Here is a 23,364-nt window from a genome sequence, read left to right as displayed (position 1 = left end):
GCGTATCAGGGTTACTATGAAAGTTTATTGCATATCAAGATTTTAAAAATTTAGTTATATATGTATAGATATGGGACTTTTTCTTAAAATGAAAGGCGGAATGCACCTAATCCGTACAAGTGTATATATATGTAGATCATTACATGTGTTGAGGAATTGCGTATCTAGGAGCCGTAGGTCGGTTCTGCAAGGTAAAAATGCACCTTTATTGGTGATTGGACAGTAAGGGCCAGGGCGGTTCAGTTTTGACATGTACCTTTGGGGTAGGGTTGGCATCTTGGGTTCCCAAAGAGAGATTCACCACATTTTTTCTTCTCTGTCTGTGGGCCATCCCAAACTTCCTTGACCAATATACCACACTAAATATTACACAGACTTCACCCAAACTATGGCAACAGCAGCAGACATCTTCCGCTCCCTTCTCAACCCCACAATTCTGCAGAAATACACTTCGCGTCTGAAAGGTGTGGGATAAGCCCCTCTTCAGCGCCAGGGTGGCGGAATGCGACTCGTTTTCTTTGGGACAGCAGAGACAAGATATGGCAATATATGCCATTGTGGAAGTAGAATTCATGGCAGCCGTGTTGACCATGTGAAAGTACCGCCTTTGCCTGTACCTGCTGGGTCTACCACTCATTGATCACAAGTCGATGTTGTCCATGTTGAACTGGACGCTGTGGGGAACGTGCGAGGGAGATGACGACGCCATTTCCCCTTTGGACGATGGGGCGTAAGGGGAAGGCGTGATGCAATGACCCGACCTCGAAGCAGAGGCGGACATCACTGACGTCATACGCAGGTGTATGATGGCCACACCAGTGGACATGTCCATGACGCGATCCTCCCCCGATCAACTCCAGGAAATACAACATCACTACAGGACTTGTGGTAAAAACGAGACAGCCTTGGCTCCTGACGAAGGTTTCGTTCGTTCCCGCCGCCTTCATTAACCTTGGCTCCTGACGAAGGTTTCGTTCGTTCCTGCTGCCTTCATTAACCTTGGCTCCTGACGAAGGTTTCGTTCGTTCCTGCTGCCTTCATTAACCTTGGCTCCTGACGAAGGTTTCGTTCGTTCCCGCCGCCTTCATTAACCTTGGCTCCTGACGAAGGTTTCGTTCGTTCCTGCTGCCTTCATTAACCTTGGCTCCTGACGAAGGTTTCGTTCGTTTCCGCTGCCTTCATTAACTCACGCATTTCCCATCGCCATCATGATCCACGTCGCGACCTTGGCAGTCGGAATTGTCGTAAATCATCCCGCCTCCTTGATGTCCTCACACGACAGCGGGAAAGGGAAGACAACGACCCGTGTGGAAGGATCTTCGACCCCAAACACTTACCCCTATGTCTGGGTATTTAAATCCTCCCCGTTAAGGACTTCCCAGGGAGGAAGATGGGGATGGATGAGGAAGTTTATATTATGCATTCTATGTATCATACTATGTCTCATATATCCCATGTAATTTGTAATGTATTCCGTTCGTCTCCCTCTGGTTTTGAAGAACATTCAAGCGGCCATAAATTTTTGGGCACTATATACGTTCCCTCGTGTCTCTTTCTAATCTCACTTCTTTATCGTGTCTCGCTAATCTCGCTCCTTCATCGTGTCTCACTAATCTTTGCTAATCTCACTTCTTTGTCTGTATTTCTCAAATAGTGTGATTATGAATAAATAAAGTTAAAATCAAGAAACTAATCGGGCCTTGAGTTTCTTATGTGCATTTCTCACAAAGTCGACCATTTTATTTTATTTTTAAACAATAGTTTTTGGGTATTGTTAGTATGTTATTCTGATAATGAAAATGGCTTTAAATAGCTTTGAATACAATGATATTTTGATAGAGGTGCTTAGGTACGTCTGATAAGATAACGGATACGTCATGTCTTGTAAAGACAACCATTTTATCAGGAAAATTTAGTTAATGTATTTGTGTTGACCATTACAAACAATTAACTCTTTGAAACACAATTTACAAGATCTATGAAATTTATTAGATACAAGTTTAGATTATTTCCTGAATTTTGATGTAATACTTGGTATAAATAATTATGCAAAAGATGTTAATTAGATTCTTCTATTATCGTGATTATTATTAGAATAAAGTGCAGGTTTTGTGTAAATGAAATAAACTGTTTATATATCATACACACAATGTAGATGGAGTTCTTATTTTTGGTCGAAAATGTTCATGTATCAACCAGGGTTTGTTGAGGTGGGTCATGTTTGTGGTTCACGCTTGTTTTCGCTCTAAATTGGCGTATGTTGTAAAAGTTTAATGGTGTATCTTATGTCATGGCGTAGATCTAGTGGCACAGAAGAGGTGAGGGATGTTGGACAAACATGTCAGGTGATGTTAGAGACGCCAAGCAAATGGTTGTAAATTGGATGAAGTTTCCCCCATGCCGGCCATTCTGCCCGCAACCATTTGGTATTATACCATTTTTGAGTAATATGTCTTCCTTTAAGGCTCAATCTTGACTCCTTTCTCCTCAGGATGGGATGAGAAAAGGATCCATACACGTTCAGGTAACATCAACGTTTCCTTAAGATGTTAAATAAGCCTTAAATTGGCTACCACACTTAGTCAACAAAAGAGTTGGACAGTTACCCAATGCTCAATGTTTTCGCCCCATTTTTATTTATTGGTTAAACTCTAATGAGAAACAGGGAGGGATTTAGAAGGATTTAGAGGTGATTAGAGAAAGTTTATCTTAATGCTTGCCAGGCCTAAGCTGGGATCTAGTCTGGGATTGGGTAAACATGCTCCAGCGGCGGCGTACCGCAAGGAAATGTGCTTCCCCCAATATGCAAATTATATGGTAATGAACTACCCTATATCAGTTTAGGATACACTGTCATAAGGATTTGCAGATGATATCCAGCTGTACAGTAACATATGTGATGACACAGAACTCAGAAATACAGTTTACTGTTTCAGTACCATATAATGCTGGTTTAGTTCATAACTGCTTTTTTTTTCTTTTTTTTTTTTTTTGTTGGACAGGAGTGAGGTAATATAGTCAGATGGGAGGGTATAGTGTACATTATAATGAGGAGAGAGAGTGTATTTTTTGTCGATGGGAGTGGGGAGAACGGTTGTAAAGATGCGAAAGATGCAAGATCGTGGAGGGATTTTAAGTTGATGACACATTTGGCTGTCAAATTATATGCTAGGATCCCAAGTTTATTAAAAGAATGTTTTAAGAATGATAAAGAGAACAGAAAAAATTGACGGCAGAAAATTTGTAAGACTTCCTTAAGGAATTCTGAGACTACGTGAAGATTATGGACACAAAGAATATTGTAGTGTGTATACAGAGCTACAGAACAGCTGTAAGATTGTGTAAATTGGAGTGACATTGGCCTTCCACTCGTGAAGTTGCTGACTCAAAGTGGAATGTTATAAAGCAATTATATTTTTCCAGTAAGAATCCTTGTGATTGGGCTAGGTAGGTTACGTTTCCTTGGTCCTAACATGGGAATATTTTTTCATCATATAGATTTACCTCAGATTAAGGCTAGTGAATTCAGTTGCTGTGAAGTACAGTATAGTTTACATACATAGATATATTAAATGACCTTGTAGTTGGCACATGATTCCTGATGCTACTGCAAGATGGGTGTTTTTGAGAAGAGTAAAGGGAAAGCAGTATGTCTTGTGGAATGGTAAACAATCATGTAAGAATAAGATATCAACAGAAAAACAGGTGAAACAACCCCAAGTTTCCCCAGAAGAAGTAAATGTTTCTGGTGGAAGCATATTACCAAGATCGCTCTAAGCTATAAGCATCCAAACTCGGCATAAATGAGGTGTTGGCAATCGAGACACATTGATAACTGGCTGTGATTACCTATTTGTACTCAATTTATGTACATTACGGATAGGTAATTACAGCCTTGTGTCAATGTGTCTTAACTGTCGAAACCTCAGTTATGCAGGGGTTTGATGCTTTATTTCATATCGTCAAATTGATTAAAACCTTTAAATAGATAATCATTTGGATTGCTAGACTCCATACCTCTTCAGAACAAATACCACATAATATAATTTACAATTCATGGTCTACCATAATATCTTCTTGGTACCGTGAGTGATGGGTTACTGAAGAACTCGTGTGTAAATATTGTAAAGGAAGATCTTTGGCTTCTTATGCTACCACCATAGATCAGCTAAAATATGGATCATAGATCCATGTGAGATCCTGTTAACCAGGCATCGTAGACCTATGTGAGGTCTGGTTAAAAGGAAGACATGCAGTACAGTATAGCTGAAATAACATGAACACTCACCATAGCTCACAAAAAGTTTAAGAGGACAGTGCAGCTTACGAAAAGTTTAAGAGGACAGTGTAGCTTTTGAAAAGTTTATGAGGACAGTGTAGTTTATGAAAAGTTTATGAGGGCAGTTATTAGGTTTGGTAGAGAATTGATCCTCTCTTATGATTCTACATCTTAATGTTTCAAAACATAACTTTCCGAGTGTATTGCTTTTTCCTTCCAGAAAAAGGCTCACTCATGGAACTTAGGTTTTTTGACATTATTTGGGAATTGCAGCTGTAAATTATGACTTCAGACATTGCATCTTCAATACTTTAGCAATTTGAAAGTAGAACTTTACAACTTGGAGTGAATCTGTTCTCACATTTATAGTTGAATTTTATGTGAAACAGCTTTAGATTGGTAGGCCTCACAGAAGGCCCAACTATATCTAGATTGGATATGGTACTCGGTTATCAGTTCTGCCCATCAGGGTTTTGTGAGGTTTGATAATAGCCGCATAGTGAATCAGAACTTCATTGGTTATGAACTTGCACTCCTCTGACCCAGGTAGTTGTCATTTCTTTCTACCTGACCCACACATGGACTAGTGGCATTCTGTGTACAAACATTCAATCTCTTCTTGTAGGGAATAACACAGCATTTAACTCACAACAACTCATTCTTTGTAACTTCAGATTTTCCTGTGGTGAGCATTGTGTGCTAGCCCTGCCTTTTGGCAAAATGTTAGGTGCAGTGGATAGAAGTAGTTGGTAGGAACATGTAGGCAGAAGTATTAGGGAGAAACATGGGTAGAAGTCGTAGGTAGGAACATTAGGCAGAGCTTTCGGTAGAAATAGTCCATGGGAACATTAGTAGGGAGCCTATGTGAACACTGCAGAAGAGTTGCCCTCTGCCAGTGGTTTGTTAAGGGTGAGGCACCGAAGTCTATGAAGTGGCACTGGAGTTAGGAACACGCATCAGGGACATGGATAAATAATGGTAGATGATACAAACCTACAATGTTGATCCTGGGACTCGAAGGCATACCCTACAACAAATTTTTGGAAATTGAAACTGACAGCAAGATGAGGGGATACTTAAGTAAAATTATGGAAGTGGGGATATCATTACCACTGAGAGGTAATAGTTCTGCTCATGGCTGATTGGAACAACTTGCTACTGTATGTTTTTTATTTCAGTGAACATCAGCAAAATTATGCAGGATATTTAGTGTTTTGGGGCATACTTGAGACTGTTTTAGAGTACAGAATCATATTATCTGCAAATCACTTGGAAGGGAAAGAAGTGAAGGAAAGCCTTAACATATAGCTTGAAAAAGACTAGGGTATCATGATGTCACCGCCTCGGACCTCTTAACCTGACCATGTCTAACCTCACCCCTGACCAGGGCTGCTGCCAAACCTAGTTTTACAGCACATTCACAGTAGCTCCCTATGTGTGTGTATGTTACCAAAGCCTTGTTACTTGTATTAGTATTTCTTGATATATTATGAGCTCATTTCCTGTGTGCATTATTAGCAAAGTGCTGTTAATTAGCATTATTGATTTCCTAGTTAAACACTTCCTGTTATATTCAGTAACCAGTTTTTGGTTCTGAGAACCTTTGCATATTTTATGAAGATTAAGAATACAATGATCATCTGTATCTGTAGGAAGTCATATTACTTAACAGATTTTCTAGTGACAGTTCGATTAATGTTACAGTCAATAGGACCTTTTAGTTCTCATCCGAGAGTAATGTAAAGTGTCGCCTTACCTCTGTGTGGTTATGGTAAAACCTAGGTGGGTTGTTGATTTGTTGTTAGGTATCTTTGAATGAGTGATATAGTGGTTGAACAGAGTAATATTTTGGCAGATATATCCTATTTAGGTGGATTAAACAGTGCTGTAGCCTCCATGAGGAACTGCAGTGTCTGATGCTCTTTGAGCTTAAGATGGGTAGATCATTGTGTATTCCTACTGAGGAGTACGAAATTTGTTGAAGTACACTATGTTGATTAGAATGATAACATAGTAACCAATTTGACCATGTGACCCAGTGGATAAGGAAGACTTAGAAGTCTGGTGATTGGATTGCTTGATAAGCCTGTCTATTACCAAAGGGTTTGGAGGATGTTATGTTTTAAGGAAAAATCTCTGACATCACTTGGGTTAGATTTCTAAAGATTCACAAGAATGAATTAATTTGCTACTAAGGAAATTGAAATATGTTTGTACAGAAATTTATAGTGCCATTTATGACTATACTTTATTTTCAAGTTTGCACTATGCTTATGTTTAAGGCTGACTGTACTCATGACTGAGGGCAAATTATTTTTCAGAAATATGAATATGAAGCTTCTGTGATGCCTACATTAAAAAATTCGTGGGTGCCTGCTGAGGCTCGTCAAACATGGAAGAACCTTGAAATCTGTCAGGTCAGTATGCATTTGTTAGGGTTGGTAAGGTTAATTCTCTTTGCTCTTTTTCTTTGTTTACTGGCAATCCTGCATCCAAGAAGATATATTTGTCATTTACAATTGGTAGAATCAAGCAAGGTCTTTTACGTAAAACAGAAGATATTACTGATTGAAAATGTTGCCAATCCTTTCAGTGAACATGGGACAAGGGGAAGCTGAAAAGATTAACAAACTTCACATCTTTAACAGACAAAAATATGATACAGAAACTGAAAATATGATATAGAAACTAGAAATATGTTATAGAAATTAAAATCATGTCTGCTGAAAATTACTCCTGTGATCTAGATGATGCATGAAAGAAGTCACATTAATTATAAGTATCCCTGATATTCCATGAGAAAACTATGACTTCCTTGCCATTAATGTAATCAAAGAAAAATGCATAATCAACATCATACCTTCAGATTTCAGAATTGCTCAGCAAAAAGGTAAGGGTACAAAAGTCAGTTTTAGAGAACTGTTAAGAGATCTAGCGAATGCCTGCACACAAACCAAACCAGCTTTGTGTATTGATGAAAACCAAGCTACCTGCACGATAGACCTATAGTGTTGTGAAGAATACCCATTTTATCAAACTGCTCTTCTTTTGACGGGATGACTATGATTAGAAATGATGGCCATGAATCCTCGTGTATACACCTCAGTTTGGAGGTGAAAAGTGTTGTGACCCCCACATCAAGTAAATACTTATTCATATGCTCTTTGGTCTTTCCTTGTGGTAGAGAACTGTCTTTCATTTTTCTCAACCTGCTTTTGTTAGCCACATATTTTAGTAAGTAGAAAGTTAGATTATCCAGGGTTCAGTGAACATTAACACATATTTGCAAGGATTCCTAAGATACGAATATTTGTCACATAGATTCTGATAGATGTGAAGTTTGTACAGTTTGTATTATCTTGGTTTCAGTAAGTAGGAGATTTGTTTCATGCAGGGTGCAGTAATTAGGATCTTGTATTGTTTGGGTTCAGAAAGTGAAAACTTACATAATAGAGGAATAAGAATTTGTTTTACACATGTCTTTTCAAACAAAAACAATATTGCAGAGAAAAAGATATCATTTATAATTCATTGCTAAAAACTGTTTATTGCCCATAGGTGGAAGATGCTGGTACGTTGTGGGTGCGAGAAATTTATTCAGACTTCAGGTCAAAGGGATCAGTGGAATTTCTGGAGATGGAGAAACAGATGAACTGTCATTTCAAGGATAGACTACCTAGATTTTCTTTACCACAGTTTCCAGCTGAAGTTGGCAGTGTGAGTCTCAGATTTGGGATTAGCAAAATCCTAATTTATATTTTCTTGACTTTGGGATTGTTAGTATTTTTCAAGTAGAAAGAATCCTCATATTTTTACCCAATTGTATTTGCTATGTATAGTGTATAGTATAACTTAAAGTTTTTGAAGATTTGATTTTGTGAGTTCTAAGGTACTGATTTCTGATCCAAGACTTGATAATTACAGTATACTGCATGTTCTTCAGATCCATACCCTTTTTAGTGGTATACCATAGCAAATTATCACACAAACAGGCATAGTGGCCTCATTACTGGAGACGATTGCAGAAAGGTTGTTGAAGTTGATGGACAGTCCAAATGTATTGTTTCGCAATCTTTAGGTTGAACAACAAATGAAATGAGTCCACCATGTATGCCCCACACCCAACATTAATATAGAGTTTCAGATTTCCTTTGTCATTGATTTTAAGCCTGGAATCAAATCTGCTGAGACTGGCAATGCATGTTTTCTCCTCTTGATATTGATTCAGGGATATTTTTCTATCAAGCCATATACTGAAAGCAAAGAATAATGACAAGTTGTAAGTAGAAGTATTTTTCTGACAACTTCTTCAAGCATGTGGCAGTGTCATAACCAATATGGTAGGAGGTGCTGCTACTGTGGAAAGTAAAGAAGCTCAAGATTGGGAAAAGTATTCAGTTTCATCACCTTGAGGGGATACTCTAGTTTTAATGGAGTATCCGTGTCTCACCCCGCCTTCTCATGGTGACCTTGTTATTACACCCTTTAGGGGTGGAATTAAAGGTGGAGGCATTGCCCAATTGCATCTGGGCAATACTTTTAGATTTAGGCAAAGGTTCTAAGAATGCATGTAGCAGTTACTGGGGAATTAGTCTGTTAAGTATACCAGGAAAGTGTACGCAAGAATATTAACTGAGAGAGTGGTGGAAGTGACTGATTGCAGAATAAGTGAACAGCAAGGGGGGTTTAGGAATTGTAGATGATGTGTGGATCAGATTTTTGTGATAAAGATGACTATGGAAAAGTATTTAGCAAAAGGTAAGAAGTTGTATGCAGCTTTTATGGATCTGGAGAAAGTGTATGACAGGGTCGAGTGGAATGCTTTGTGGGATTTGTTTATGCTATATGGTATAGGGGGACAACTGTTGGATAATGTAAAAGCCTTCTGTAGAGGAGCAAATGCATGTGTAAGAGTGAATGGAGAGCTGAGGGAAAGTTTTGGGATACATATAGGTGTGAAGCAGAGTTGTTTGATGTCACCGTGACTTTTTAATATATAAATGAATGGAGTGATAAGAGAGATGAAAGCAAAACTAGGGAAAGGGGGTGCAGAGATGGAGTGTGAGATATGGTGGCTATTTGCATCATTATGTGGAGATCAGATATATTGTACTGTGCGACAGTAATGAGCCTCCATGTTTTTTGTTATACTGATATACGCATTTCATTGGGCCTTTATCTCTGACGCATGTGTTTTAATTGGACATCCATTTTTCAGCAACACCTGCTGTGCGGAGCTCAGGTCACTTATAAACTGATCTAAACATGGGTACATCTTTCTCCTCATTTTCCCCTCCAGTCACCCTCTTCTCTCATTTTCTCCATATGTCCAAACCCTTCTGATACCGCACATCATCCCCAAACATTTTATTTTCAATATCCACCCTCTTCAGTTCCTTTTCATGTATGGCTGCTGCCTCCTGTCCATCTAAACTATTGAGAATACTATACCATCGAACATACCTATCTTTGCCCTCATAGACAGTGACCTTGCTTTCCATACACTCCTTAGTGCACCTTTGGCCCTCATCCCTCTTTCTCATCAATTAGCTTACCTCAGCTTCCAGGTTCCATCTGGTATCATATCCACTCCCAGGTATCTAAAATATCCCACTTTCTCCAGGTTCTTTCCATTCAAACTCGCATTCCAACATGATTCTGTATATATTCACCTGGAATTGCATAAGTGAACTTTATAATATATCTGTTATTCTTTATGTAAAGGATGAATATTTTATTATTTTTTTTTATTTTGCTTTGTCGCTGTCTCCTGCGTTAGCGAGGTAGCGCAAGGAAACAGACGAAAGAATGACCCAACCCACCCACACACACATGTATATACATACACGTCCACACATGCAAATATACATACCTATACATCTCAATGTATAGGGTGAAATGACAGTGTAATTATAACTTAAGGTGACTTTAAACCCTCAGAATGTTGTGATACATCACAGAGACTCCTGGTTCCGAGGACGAGTGGAAAATATAATAGATTGTGACAAGGACCAGGAAGCTGAGATTTTCCTTCTTGACTATGGGATCAAAGTAAAGGCTGATGTAAGTTGCATTTTGACTTAAGGATAACACTGATTTGGTATAGATAAACCTTATCTACTTAACGAAGAAGATGGCAAACGGTAGCTTTGCAAATAAGGAGTTAATTTTGATGAGGCCATATCAATGTCAGCTGTCAGCGAAGACTTTAGTTTCTTTAGGGACCTTCTCAGTCTAGAGGAGTCCATCTTGTATTGTTTCCTTGTGGAGTGCAGCCTAAAAACTGAATTTATGCCTTCAAAATGGTTCTAGGATTATGTAATAGTTGTAATAATGTTGATAATCAAAATGATGTTAATAAGGCTTAGTCATCAGTTACGGACACTCCCTTGCTTATGCAGGAAATTGTGAACAAGCTTGAAAAAATAAGAGGAATGATAAAAATTATTATGATCAGAATGTATCAAACAGGTGGGTTGACTTGGACTGACTGCCACAACCAGGATTCAAACCTGTGCACTCAACCTAAGACACATGAATGCTTCGTGGTCAGGAATGATAACCACAGCTTTCATACAACCATGAATACTATATTTTATGTGCTGGGTTACTTGCTATTCCAATTTACTGTATTTCTCATGTCAATTCACCTATTCGTATTTCTGTCTAACAATGTAGTTTTAAGTTTCATTTGGTGATCTACCTTCGAGAGATTGATAAGACTTGTACATCCACTTGATAATTATCCTAATTACATAAATTTGTGCAACAGGGATCTTCTGTTGTGTGCTTGCATCCAGGCGAGTGGGAGAGTGTTCCCTACCAAGCTCAAAAAATTCACTTATTTGGTGTTTTGCCTATATCTTTGGAGTATGTTGTCACTACTATGGCAGTGAAAGTTATCCCTAGGTAAGCTTTTCATATTTTGTTTTTATTTAGTGAGAGAAGTAACACGAAACCTATATTCATTACAGGCTGCTCCACTACTTACTACTGTCAGTAAGCATATCTGCATATGGCCCTTGGGTTGTTCAGCTGTGTATTTTGAACCCTGCCTTCTGCATTGATTGCAAGAGTCCTACTTGTTTAGTATTCTTAATGTCACTTGGACAGGTTTTTGTAATCCTTCATTTTTTTATATGCTTACTGTATGTATCCATACTTTGAAGTTCTATTTCTTTTTTGGAAAGATGTGTATATCTTCTTCCTGCCTCACAGTCCTTTAACATTTATTTCCCTAAAAAGAATTTGGTTCATTTATTTAATACAGTCTCCTCATACAATGCATCTCTTACATTCTTCTGTTTTGGATTTAGTAGTGAATGGAACCATGGAAGCGGAAGTGAGTCACAGGGTGGGGGGAGGGGACAAAGGTCCTGGGAGCGATGAAGAATGCGTGGAAGGAGAGAGCATTATCTCAGCAAAAATGGGCATGTTTGAAGGAACAGTAGTTCCATCAATTTTATATGGTTGTGAGGCATGGGCTTTGGATAGGGTTGTACAGAGGAGGGTGGATGTGTTGGAAATTAAATGTTTGAGGACAATATATGGTGTGAGGTGGTTTGATTAAGTAATGAAAGGGTAAGAGAGATGTGTGGAAATAAAAAGTGTGGTTGAGAGAGCAGAAGAGGTTGTGTTGAAATGATTTGGATATATGGAGAGAATGATTAAGGAATGATTGACAAAGAGGATATATGTATTAGAGGTGGAGGGAACAAGGAGAAGCAGGAGACCAAATTGAAGGTGAAAGGATGGAGTGAAAAAGATTTTAAGCGATCAGGGTCTGAACATACAGAGAGGGTGAGAGGCATGCAAGAAATAGAGTGAATTGGAACAATGTGATATACCAGGGTTGACGCGCTGTCAGTGGGCTGAACCAAGGCATGTGAAATGTCTATTGTAAACCATGGAAAGGTCTGTGGGGCGGCCTAGATGTAGATAGGAAGCTTTGGTTTCTGTGCATTACACATGACAGCTAGAGACTGAGTGTGAATGAATGTGGCCTTTTTAGTCAGTTTTCCTGGTGCTTCCTTGCTGAAGCAGGGAGTAGCAATGCTGTTTCCTGTGTGGTAGGGTAGCACCAGGAATTAAAGGCAAGCAAGTATGAATATGTACATACGTATATATGTATATATATATCATTTTTTTTTTTTTTTCTAATTTTCCAAAAGCAGGAACAGAGAAGGGTTCCAGGTGAGGATATTCCCTCAAAGGCCCAGTCCTCTGTTCTTAACGCTACCTCGCTAATGCGGGAAATGGCGAATAGTTTGAAAGGAAAAGAAAAAGTATATATGTATATGTATGTATATGTGCATGTGTGTGTATGTCAGTGGATTGGCCATTCTTCATCTATTTCCTGGCGCTGCCTCACTGACGCAGATGGCAAATGGAAATGGTAAAAGCAAGTTATTGGAGGGCATGGAAGGAGGTGAGGTATGGATGGGAATGAGTGAAAATTATTGGGGAAGAGGAAAAGGAGGATGCACAATTCTGGGTGGGTGTTACAGAGCACAGATGAAATGAATCAAGAATAGTGTGGGTGAAAGGAAAGAGTGGGGTTGTGAAATATGCTTGGGTTTGTGTATATGTGCCCGTGACTATGAAGACTGTATATGGCAAGGATGAAATGAAGCTTTTATGGAGGAATTTGAATGACTGTATAAAAGGTTTCGTGTCTCTGATTATAGGTTTGAGATTCTTTTATAATATATTTTTAAGTTTTTCTGAAATGATGGCAGTATTTCTATATATGATTTTTTTCTTTTTAACAGAAAATCCCTAAAGTGGGACCAGTCAGCTACTGATTTTGTTAGAAAACTTTTCCATCTAAAACCTTGTGCTGAGTTTACCCCAATCTTATATGGCCCTGATGGTAAGAAAGATAAGTGAAATGTTTATTGATTGGTTCGACTCTATAGAATTTGAATCTTAACTGACTTGGTAGCACACAGTGTGGTTGTAAGCAGTTTAAATCCTTTTCGAGAGAGAGAGGTTGAGAAATTTCATTTTAGTCTCAGGCAGGCTGTGGTTGTTTGATATACAATTAAACAGTTTTTTGATAATAGTAGTCATTCTTTGTAAGACAGTCAAAACTGAGCAAGTGATTATGGTCCAGTTATCCGGCCAAGTTAATTTAAAATTCTGTACAAGCACAGATGTAAGTCTTCAGAGGCAGAGCTAGTTTTCTTTAACTTATGATAGAAACAGAATACTTTGAGGTAGTGTGGGTATGTGGAAAGAATTTAAGATTGGGAGTGTACTAGGAGAGTGTATTATAGAAAGATTAAAGGGGTTGGTTTAAGAGGAAGACCACTTGTGACATTGGAAACAGATTAGAGGGAAAGAAATCATGGAAGAAATGTGAGGAATGGTGATACAAAGGAGGTGTGTAGGGACATGGGTAGGTGGAGGTTTTTTTTGTCTTGGCCACCCCCTTGATGGGAGTTCCTGGAGTGAATGGATGTCAGAGAGATATATATATAGATATGATAAATCCAGTTTGCAGAATGCATAAAAAGACTTATTTAACATTTTCTGATAAGTTTATTACTAGAATATATGCAGCTCACATTCCAGATAGAAAGAGGTGGTACATGTACCACAGTATGACTTTTGGAAATTATTTGATGCCTTTATAATTCATTGGATTTGTTTCATGTAGATTACAACACATAGGAATAAGTAGGACTTGTATTTTAAGAAAACATTTTTGTTTTACTGCAGGTTGCCTACATGGGGTACTGACTCTTCATCTGACCAAAGAATTTTGGGATGTGGTACCCCACTCTTTATCCCTTCATCATTTGCGACCTCAAGAAGGATTGGCAACACTAGACCTTGCCAAGATTTTAGTTTCTTGTGATTTTGCAACTTTGGAGATAAATATTTGGTTAGAAATGATAAAGAAATGGGAAAATGAGAAAATTCTGGGAATGGGAATTACAGAGAAGAAAGGTAAGTACCCTGATGGAAAACTGTATATAGCATTGGTAGATTGAGTGGCAAAAACAACCATGATAGAATGTGGTTATGAAATTAAATTTTTTTTTTATTCATTGACTTTTCACACTCTTGAGGAATTTTTGAATAAGATTTTGTTTTTCTTTGTCATATACCTTTGAAGAGAGCCCTCTTTCTTGTCACATACAAACAGAGCCCCCCCCTCTCTCTCTCTCTCCTATTATCTTTTTTATATACTTGATTGCTGTTTCCCGAATTGCATGGTAGTTCCAGGAAACAGATGAAGAATGGCGCATCCACCCATATGGACATCCAGGCCCCACAGATCTTTCCATGGTTTACCCCAACGTTTCACATGCCTGGTTCAGTCCAATGATAGCACGTTGACCCCGGGATACCACATCATTTCAATTCACTCTATTCCTTGCACGCCTCTCACCCTCCTGTATGTTTAAGCCCTCATTGCTCAAGATCTTTTTCACTCCATCCTTCCACTTCCAATGTAGTCTCCCATTTCACCTTGTTCCATCCACCTCTGACACATATACCCTCTTTGTCAATCTTTCTTCATATTCCAAATCATTTCAACACATCCTCTTCTGCTTTCTCAGCCACACTCTTTTTATTACTACACATCTCTCCTACCCTTTCATTACCTTCATTACTTACTCAATCAAACCACCTCACACCACATATTGTCCTCAAACATTTCATTTCCAACACATTCACCCTCCTCATTACAACCCTATCTATAGCCCATGCCTCACAACCATATGATATTGTTGGAACTACTAATCTTTCAAACATACCCATTTTTGCTCTCTGAGGTAACGTTCTATATTTCCACACATCTTTTGTCACCCCCAGAACCATTGACCCTTCCCCACCCTGTGACTTGCCTCCACTTCAGACAGCTGGGGCAGTGTAACAGCATCACCCTCTGGGCAGCCCTCCACATGAGCCTGGCTCTCTGATATGGCCCACTCCCTGTTTTGCAGAGCAGTTCTCCCTTGCCAGTTTATCAGATAATGTTACCAGAGCAATGGTACACCGTCTTGCAACTGTCTTCCAGCTGCCAGCTGTGCAGATGACGTATCCTTCTCTCTTGGGGGGGGGTTGAGATATTGGAGCATCGTCCAAATTGCTTTAGTGTTTTGGAGGCCACCTCCAACACCCATGTTGCCCCTCGGCACCCATTTGGCTGTCTTTACCACTGCTTCGGTGTGTCCAATGTTCCCATCGCTACCATACTAACACCAGAAACGGTGATGAAGTGTGAAAAAAAATTCTTATCAACACTTTAGTTTTCCCCAGAACTGAAAGAGAAAGTCTTGTATCAAGTATGAGAAATTATTGTGTAAGTGAAGTGTTAAGTTGCATTGGATATACTTTTTAATCCTTACAGGTTACCAAGCAGGGGAGACCAGCTTGGCAACAACCAAGAGTTCAGTCAAGCCAGATCCCACACACAAGGCAAGTTTAGAAATCCTGATAAGATAGGGTTAACTTGAATATAAAAGCAAATTTGAAGGTATTGGTAAGGTAATAGATTTTTCAAGTCTTTATTTTCATTAGAATATTAAACTTTTGAAAGGTATATTTTTGAAGATTGTAAATGACATAGGTGTAGATGGTGTGGCATAGCTAGGTGTAAATGCCTTTTTTTTTTCAATAGATCTTTTACTTCTCTTAGGCACTATAGATACAGCAAAAAGCTTTTGGCTATGAATGGTTTAGTCAGTTTTTCTCCAGGGTTTGGCCCATGAGCCATTAGCAAGATAGCCCGAGATTTCCAGGTGGTCAGAAACCTTGGGTTGCCCCTTCTCCTTGTTCCCTTCACTTCTTACATCATCTTGTCCTCAAACATTCAATTTCCAAGTTGGACTCCTCTGACTTGAGTAGCTGTCTTTTCTTTTTGCCTCATCCACGCATGGACTACTGGCTTTCTGTTCACATACGATCTCTCTTTGTCACACATACACAAGTCACACAGCTCATTCTTCTTAACTTTAGATTTTCCTGTTATGAGCACTGTGCACCTGCCCTGCCTTTTTGCAGAATGGTAGTAGCAGTAGATAGAAGTAGTAGGTAGGAATATTTAGGCAAGCACGTAAGGTAGAAGTAGGTTGGAACATGATGCAGGAACATTAGGTAGAAGTAGGTTGGAACATGATGCAGGAACATTAGGTAGAAGTAGGAGGTAGGAAGTTCTCTTGTTATGGAGACTCTATTGCTGTTGCCACTCCTTTGGAGGAGTTCCAGAAGGGAACAGGCATCAAAGATATAGGTAGATACTTATATTGGTTCAAAATTTGATGGAAACATGTAACAGAAACGTTTAATTGTTTTCTTTGATCTCATGAGACCTTTCACCTCTTTTCAGTTAGAGCTGCAAACAGACAGTCTACTTTCTTTCCTTGATCAGAAGGCACTTCCAAGTTCAGAGCCAGTCTCACTGTTCAGCCAGATATTTAGCAATAGAACATGTGGAAAGGACTTTCATGGAACCATCAACAGACTTGAAGAATTGGGATTAATTACTCATTCAGTTGCTCGAGGTCGAGGCTTGATGAATCTGAGCTTTCCCCCATGTGGCCATTCCACTCCATCACCATCAATTCGGTCGGACCAGCCTCAGAATTCCAGCACTGATTGTAGGTGAGTGAAAAACGCAGTAGTACATTATTATTTCACTTTCCCATGTGTCCTTCATAACAGAGACATGTATAATTAGTTTCATTTGAATTCCTTTGCAGGTAAAGCAACTTTTTTTTTTTAACGGAGGAAACATTAAGCACTAATTTTATATTTTCCCAGTGAAGAAAGGGTTTTGAGGGGTGTTTTAATTCTTGTGTCACCTGCTTAGTATGACAAATATTAACCATCCATGTATCTGTTGTACATTTTCTTTTGTTGTAAGTCATATTTTAACCTGCCACATAACTTTAGTCTTAAAAAGTCTAAATCAAATATTCATGGATTAAGTTAGTACAGGTATTACCTAGCTTGTAAAGATTTTAGAACATGTCTGAGTTAGGCCCCAAATGAAAGGTTTGACTAGTAACTTACTTGTACTTGAGGTTAATTTCACCTTTGGTCATGGAACTTTAAACCGTTTTTTTTGAGATTTTCCAAACAACATTTCCACCTACTGATATTTCAGTTGCTGTAACTATGCTGCATAGCCAGTGACACAAGTATTCCATGGATCACTCATTTAGTTCATCTCTAAGTGACCTCATTTTTACATGGGAACAAGAGTTCTTTGCTCTAAGTGAAGCCAAAAGCCAATCCTCATTTATGGATTTCCTATGGAACAAGTATGAAAATTGTGTGATGATGAGAAAAGTGTTCTCATCATCAACAGAATAATGGAAAATATTTTAAGAATTTTTGAGGAAGTGGAAAATCTGCTCCTTTGGCCAAAATGTAAGTTTGCTCTCCCACTGGGAAATCTTGTCTAAAATATAAGTTCGCACAAGTAGTAGATGGAGCAGATTTGAGAAAGTGGAGGAATGCAGAAGTGAGTCAGCTGACAGTGAATTAATTGGGTTATTTGCAAAAGAAAGAAGTAGTTGATTAAAATAGAGGAAGAGAATAGAAAACAGGAAAAGAATTCTGAAAGGGAAGGAGGTAAAGGTTATTTAATCAGTTGTCCTGTAAATAGACTGACCAGCAAGAAAGCTTGTCCTTAACATTTTTGTTAGTATAAGGGCAATAGGTGAGGCCAGTGTAACCCAATTTGACTGACTTAGTTCTCATAACAGTTGATATATCATTCATAAAAGTTTTATATCACTACATTTGATACTTAGAAACCATGTAAAGAATAGTAAATGTGTGAGATCAAAAATTGTGCCTTAGACCCTATCCTACCAATTGTGGTCTTGTCAGATCCTGAGCTTCTGATAAGTTTTCATTCATGTACTTGTATCCATCTTACATCTGTATTAGATTACCTAAGATTTGCAAGCCATATAGTATGAATTCATAATTATTCCCTTGTTGCAGATCACCAAGTGTGAGTCTAGCAAGCATCTCCTCAATATCACACTTGCATTCATCTGTAAGCAGTCAGCGAGCAGTAAATGAATTAAGTTACTCAAGTCGTAATTTTTCATCAATTTATAATGTTGAAGAAATACCCCCTCCTACGTATGGAAAACAAGGCTTAATTTCAAGATTGGTTATGGGTCCAGTAAAAAAAGATACAATCTCAGATCATGCAAAACCTCAGAAATTTTCACCAAAGACAGAAAATAGTAGTGAGGTAAATGATGGTACCAGTGGGAACAAAGCTATGGCAGCTTTTCCAGATGTGGAGAACAACATTGACAATTCAAATGTTAATGCCCATGCTCGATCAGGTACAATGGTTAACAAGTTTGCTGTTGCTGAGAATATTATTCGTTTTCCTTTGGTGAATGAAAAGGACTACAAATTGTATCCAAAGATCTCTTCTCAAGAAAGACATCCACCATCTCCAGCCAGAGGAAGTGGCCGGGGTCTTCTCAGGTGTAATTCTGAAAAGTCACTGTTTAGGGAGGATTCATCAAAAAGTTCTCATATAAATTCCCATTTGCTTGGTAAACAAGGCTGGAACAGTGAGGAGGAATCTCAGATTCCTACCCAAGAGAAAAAGATAGTATCACTTAGAAATGACAAAACTTCAGTGGACATAGATGTTATTGAAACAGCAAATGGAGATTTAGAATTTAGAGAAATTGAAATTAGTGGTAACAGTTCAATTCAACCTTCTGAAACATCTTTTCAAGGCTTTAGGAGTTATGGTAATATGAAAAATCACACCAAGGTAACTACCAAGAACCTTTTAAATACAGACATTCCCCAGTGGGTGTCTACATGCCTGTTAGATACTATGTTGGGTGCAAATCACCCAGAACATGGGGAAATGGGGATTTCAGTAGAAGATGTTTCTGTATTGCCTGAATGTTCCTCATTGAAGGCTGATGGGAGTTGTGGTGAAAAGCACATTTGTGTGGATAAACTCAAAATAGACCAAAGAGTAGATACTGATCTAAACAAAGCAACGGAAAATGGAAGCAGAATTGACGGTGTGACATATAACAGAATTGTGCAGAGAGAAAAGAGCAGACAGCTTTGTGATGAACAGAGTAAAAGGTACCGTTATAAGCATAATTCATATTTTATGTCTGATACCCGGGATGTTTGGACTAATGAGTTTGCATGTGATTTAGAAGGGGAATTTGCACCTATAGTGACAGAAACCCATCCTCCAGAGACACCAAATATAGCAAAAATGTTTCGAGTCTTTGTTGCAGGTGAGTCACCCATTGCAGAGCAAGAAGTGATAGTAAATGAAAATATGATGAGTGCAATGTTGAATACTCATATTGTCAAAGTCCTCTACAATGCGGGAATGAAAGCCACAAGACTTCAAGCATACATGTGGCCAGCAATTGTTCGTGGTAGTTCAGTCATCGTAGTTGGTGGCACTTCTTGTGGAAAGACTTTGGGCTATATTGTACCACTGTTGTCCACCATCTTAGATACTTGGCAACATATCAACCATCGTCTGGTTCCTGGCATTGGAGCAGTCATGGTGGTGATTTGCAAAGATTGGAGGAATGCAAGATGTGTTGCTGATTATATTGTTAACTTTCTGCCTGCTAATTGTACCTTCAAGATCATGACAGCCTGGGGTGGGTGTGGTCATGAGGAAACCAAAGATACAAAGATGCAGCTTCTTGGGGGATGTGATATACTTATAACCACTGCTCCTTACCTCTTAAGACTCCTTATGGGCAAGTCAGGAGACAAAAGTAAAGATCTTGATCCTGAGACCCTAGACATCCCTGTTACATCTATGGCCAGATGTTGCCACCTTGTCATTGATGATGCTGATTCCATCTTGGAAAATTTTTCTTGTGAAGTAAAGCAGTTGCTAATGATTTGGGGAGAGGGAAGGAAAGAATGTGAGCGAGGGGACCTTGAGCAACAACTTATATTAGTGAGTTCTAGATGGACCAAAAATTTTGATTCCCTAACACATACCTTGATTCCTCTTATGGATCCTACAGTTATTGTTTCTGCACCAGGTGAGGCAGCTATTGGTGCCAGGGTCACAAACTCATTTCATGTTGTGTTAGATGAAGGTGCATCACTTGAAAAAGTTGTTGAACTTATCCAGAAGTTGTACAGCCACAAGAAAAATTTGGTGTTTGTGATTAATGACTTGGTAGCTGAGAAGTTAAAGTCCATGTTAGAGAGCACTGCCATATACTCTTTGAGTGTTTCAAGCACTGTTGTTATGTGGGATTTACAGCATATAGTACAAGAGTGGCATAAGATGAAAGCTGTAACCATGATTGTGTGTAAAGGTGCAGAAAATTACCTCCTCAGGCATGACCTCAGTAATGCTGATGTCATATTGCACACATACATCACTCAGCCTATATCTGGTTTTATGCTTAGATATGGATTTATGGTAGATAAATTTTCCACTGATTTGAATCACAAGTCTCCAAATTGTGAGTCCCATTTAATTGTATCAAAAGACACTTTTTCGTCATCCCTTAGTATCTTGAATCAACTGGACAGGCTTTTTGATATTCCTGAAGAGCTTTTTTTGGCTGGATCCCTGTATGGTGAAGACAAACCATGCCAGCACAGTGCACTGTGTTATTACCTTAAAGCTTATGGTAGATGTCCAGTTGCACCTAACTGTGGATTTAGGCATGCAGTGCAGTTATCAGATATTCCCTATGGCTTACCAAGGATGGGTGAAGTTACCTTTGATATTATAAAGATACTCAATGCTTCGAGATATCTAGTCCGTCTCACAGAATACCGAGAAAAGGCTGGAACACCTAGCTTAGACCTAAGGAAACACTATCTCAGTTTATTTCTAGCTCTACAACTATATTTTGGAGATTCAGCAAAATGTGAACCCATAAAAGCTGCTGAACCAGGAATGTTATGTGCTGTTAAGGATGATGATGTATGGGTTCGTGCACAAATTGTTAGAGTGTTATACTCAAAAAGTATTCCGTTGATTGTTGCATTTCTTGTAGATGAAGGAAAGGAGCTTCATGTTAAGGTAAATGCTGCATTTATTCTTCCACCATACTTAGCAGCAATGCCAGAATTAATTGTCGAGGTATATCTTTGCCGTATTCAGCCAGTGGACCACAACAGAGAGTGGACTCTTCAAGCATCTCAGTATATCCATGATATCTTCTTCAGTGGGAACAAGTTTGTGGGTCGTATTGCCTTAGCACTTGGTTTGACACTGTGGCTAAGCCCACTCACTGAATTTGCACAAGTAGGAAAGATGTTAGTTCAAAAAGGATCAATTAGAGCAAGATTAATCACAGAAGGATTTGGAACTGACAATCCTTCCCACCTAGAAAAACTGGAGCATCTCTGTTCTAAGGCAACCATATCCTTGGACTACCAAAGTCTATGTATGAGTGATTGGAAAAATATCTTTCAAAGGGGTTATGAGTTATGCAGTTCCCAGGCAGGAGAGGACTCGTGTATCACTGCATTAAAACATGACAGAAGTGTAGATGTAGATGGTAATGTTGGGAGAGTAGAAGTGGAAACGTATTGTAGAAAAGAAGACAGGATGGTTTCAAACTTAGTTGCAGGTGCTCACCTAGATGAAGATGCTTTATCACATGCTGTAACTCAGGATGGTAGTCAGCTTACCCAGGAAACCAGTAACTCCCACAGATGTGATATAACACCCATTCAGTTGGTTCAAGAGGATTTGCCACTTGAAATAGAAGTGAGAGTGGAGATAGGTGAAATTGAGTCTCCCAGTCGTTTTTTTGTTCTGCGTGAAGACAAATTTGATAGGTTAGTATCTTTGTATGCATCCAATAGATTCCTAGTTTCATTGATAAGTTTTTAGTATCAGCATCAAGTAACAGAAATTGAATGTTGGATTAGAAACATCATTCCTATTTTGTCATGATAAGTATTAGTTATATTTGGTATATAGATGATAAGTTTGTTGAGAAGCACCTTTTAATCGATAGTTATATGATGTACATATATTGAATATGTTAGGAAACCAAGTAATTGATAATTATTTTATATATAGATAATAATTATGTAGAAAACCTAGTAATTGATCCTTATTTGATATATAGGTGACAATTATGTTAGAAAACACCCAGTAAATTCTCATTTTTAGCTACTGTCATGCCATTGGATTATATTGTTTTGAAATGATGACCAAAAACTAGTTGCTAGTACATAAACCAACATTCCTCCCAGTTGGTCAGAAGTTTTGTTGTTTCTAATATGCATTTAGTTTAATGACGAAATCTCATTAGATTGGAGTGCCTTGAGTTACAATTGGAAAATTTGGCCCAGCACTTGGAGACCAGTATTATCAAAGCTGATAATGAAGACTTGCACTGGAACAAGTGTATTGACATATTGCCTTCCAGTCACTGCATTGCTAAATTCACTGATGACAGGTAAGAGATGATATGGTCATTTATATGTAAAGATTATTTTTTAACCCGCTAACTTTTTTTGGTGAAGTGTATTATAGCAGAGCTAACTTTTTGTGTTTTGTATTGTTAATGAAAATTTTTGGGTATTGTCAGAATAATGCATGGTTTCTTTATGTAATTCAGTTTGAAATTTGTTAGAATTTATGAAAGGCTTGCAGATGATGCTTTTTACATTATAATGGCTTGGATGAGGAACTTAGTTGACCCATATGGAGAGAGAAAGGGGTGATTGTTGTTTGTCATAGTGTTTTTGTGGGAATATATTCTTATCCTAAGCAGAGTTGTGATTCAGATGATTAGCAGACAGTTGAGCAACATACACTATTTTGTAGTTAAGGTTTAGAGTATTAGCGCTCTCTCTCTCTCTCTCTCTCTCTCTCTCTCTCTCTCTCTCTCTCTCTCTCTCTCTCTCTCTCTCTCTCTCTCACGAAAAGAAGTCCACATCAAGCCCAGGCCTTAATTGAAATATAGAGAGAGTTATGAAAGGCAAAAAGAGAAAACAAGGGAAAGTATATACAAATTTTGGAATGAGTGAAACACCTGTCTTTTAAAATGTGCCAGGTCATAGTTATTGGGAAAGGCATAAGGTAGAGTTCCAAAGCTTTGAGGTGT

General features: G+C 38.5%; 1 protein-coding gene across 2 annotated transcripts in view; it reads left to right on the top strand.

Annotated features, from left to right (window-relative positions):
* Window positions 1-6,604: 6,604 nt before the first annotated feature.
* LOC139763121 (uncharacterized) overlaps window positions 6,605-23,364 on the top strand; it is a 50,500-nt gene continuing 33,740 nt past the window's right edge. For both annotated transcript variants that reach the window (XR_011716036.1, XM_071688793.1), the window contains exons 1-10: window positions 6,605-6,696; window positions 7,838-7,996; window positions 10,220-10,342; window positions 11,052-11,188; window positions 13,051-13,151; window positions 14,003-14,233; window positions 15,645-15,712; window positions 16,623-16,897; window positions 18,251-22,084; window positions 22,567-22,713. Coding sequence is in view for 1 of the 2 variants with exons in the window: in XM_071688793.1 (XP_071544894.1) it covers window positions 6,625-6,696; window positions 7,838-7,996; window positions 10,220-10,342; window positions 11,052-11,188; window positions 13,051-13,151; window positions 14,003-14,233; window positions 15,645-15,712; window positions 16,623-16,897; window positions 18,251-22,084; window positions 22,567-22,713 (5,147 nt within the window). In the remaining variant the exon portion in view is untranslated. The remainder of the gene's footprint in view (window positions 6,697-7,837; window positions 7,997-10,219; window positions 10,343-11,051; window positions 11,189-13,050; window positions 13,152-14,002; window positions 14,234-15,644; window positions 15,713-16,622; window positions 16,898-18,250; window positions 22,085-22,566; window positions 22,714-23,364) is intronic.

Source organism: Panulirus ornatus, chromosome 46 (assembly GCF_036320965.1).
Source record: "Panulirus ornatus isolate Po-2019 chromosome 46, ASM3632096v1, whole genome shotgun sequence".
Lineage (NCBI taxonomy): Eukaryota > Metazoa > Arthropoda > Malacostraca > Decapoda > Palinuridae > Panulirus > Panulirus ornatus.
The sequence above is the reverse complement of the archived record's forward strand: the minus strand, read 5'-3'. Positions and strand labels throughout refer to the sequence as shown.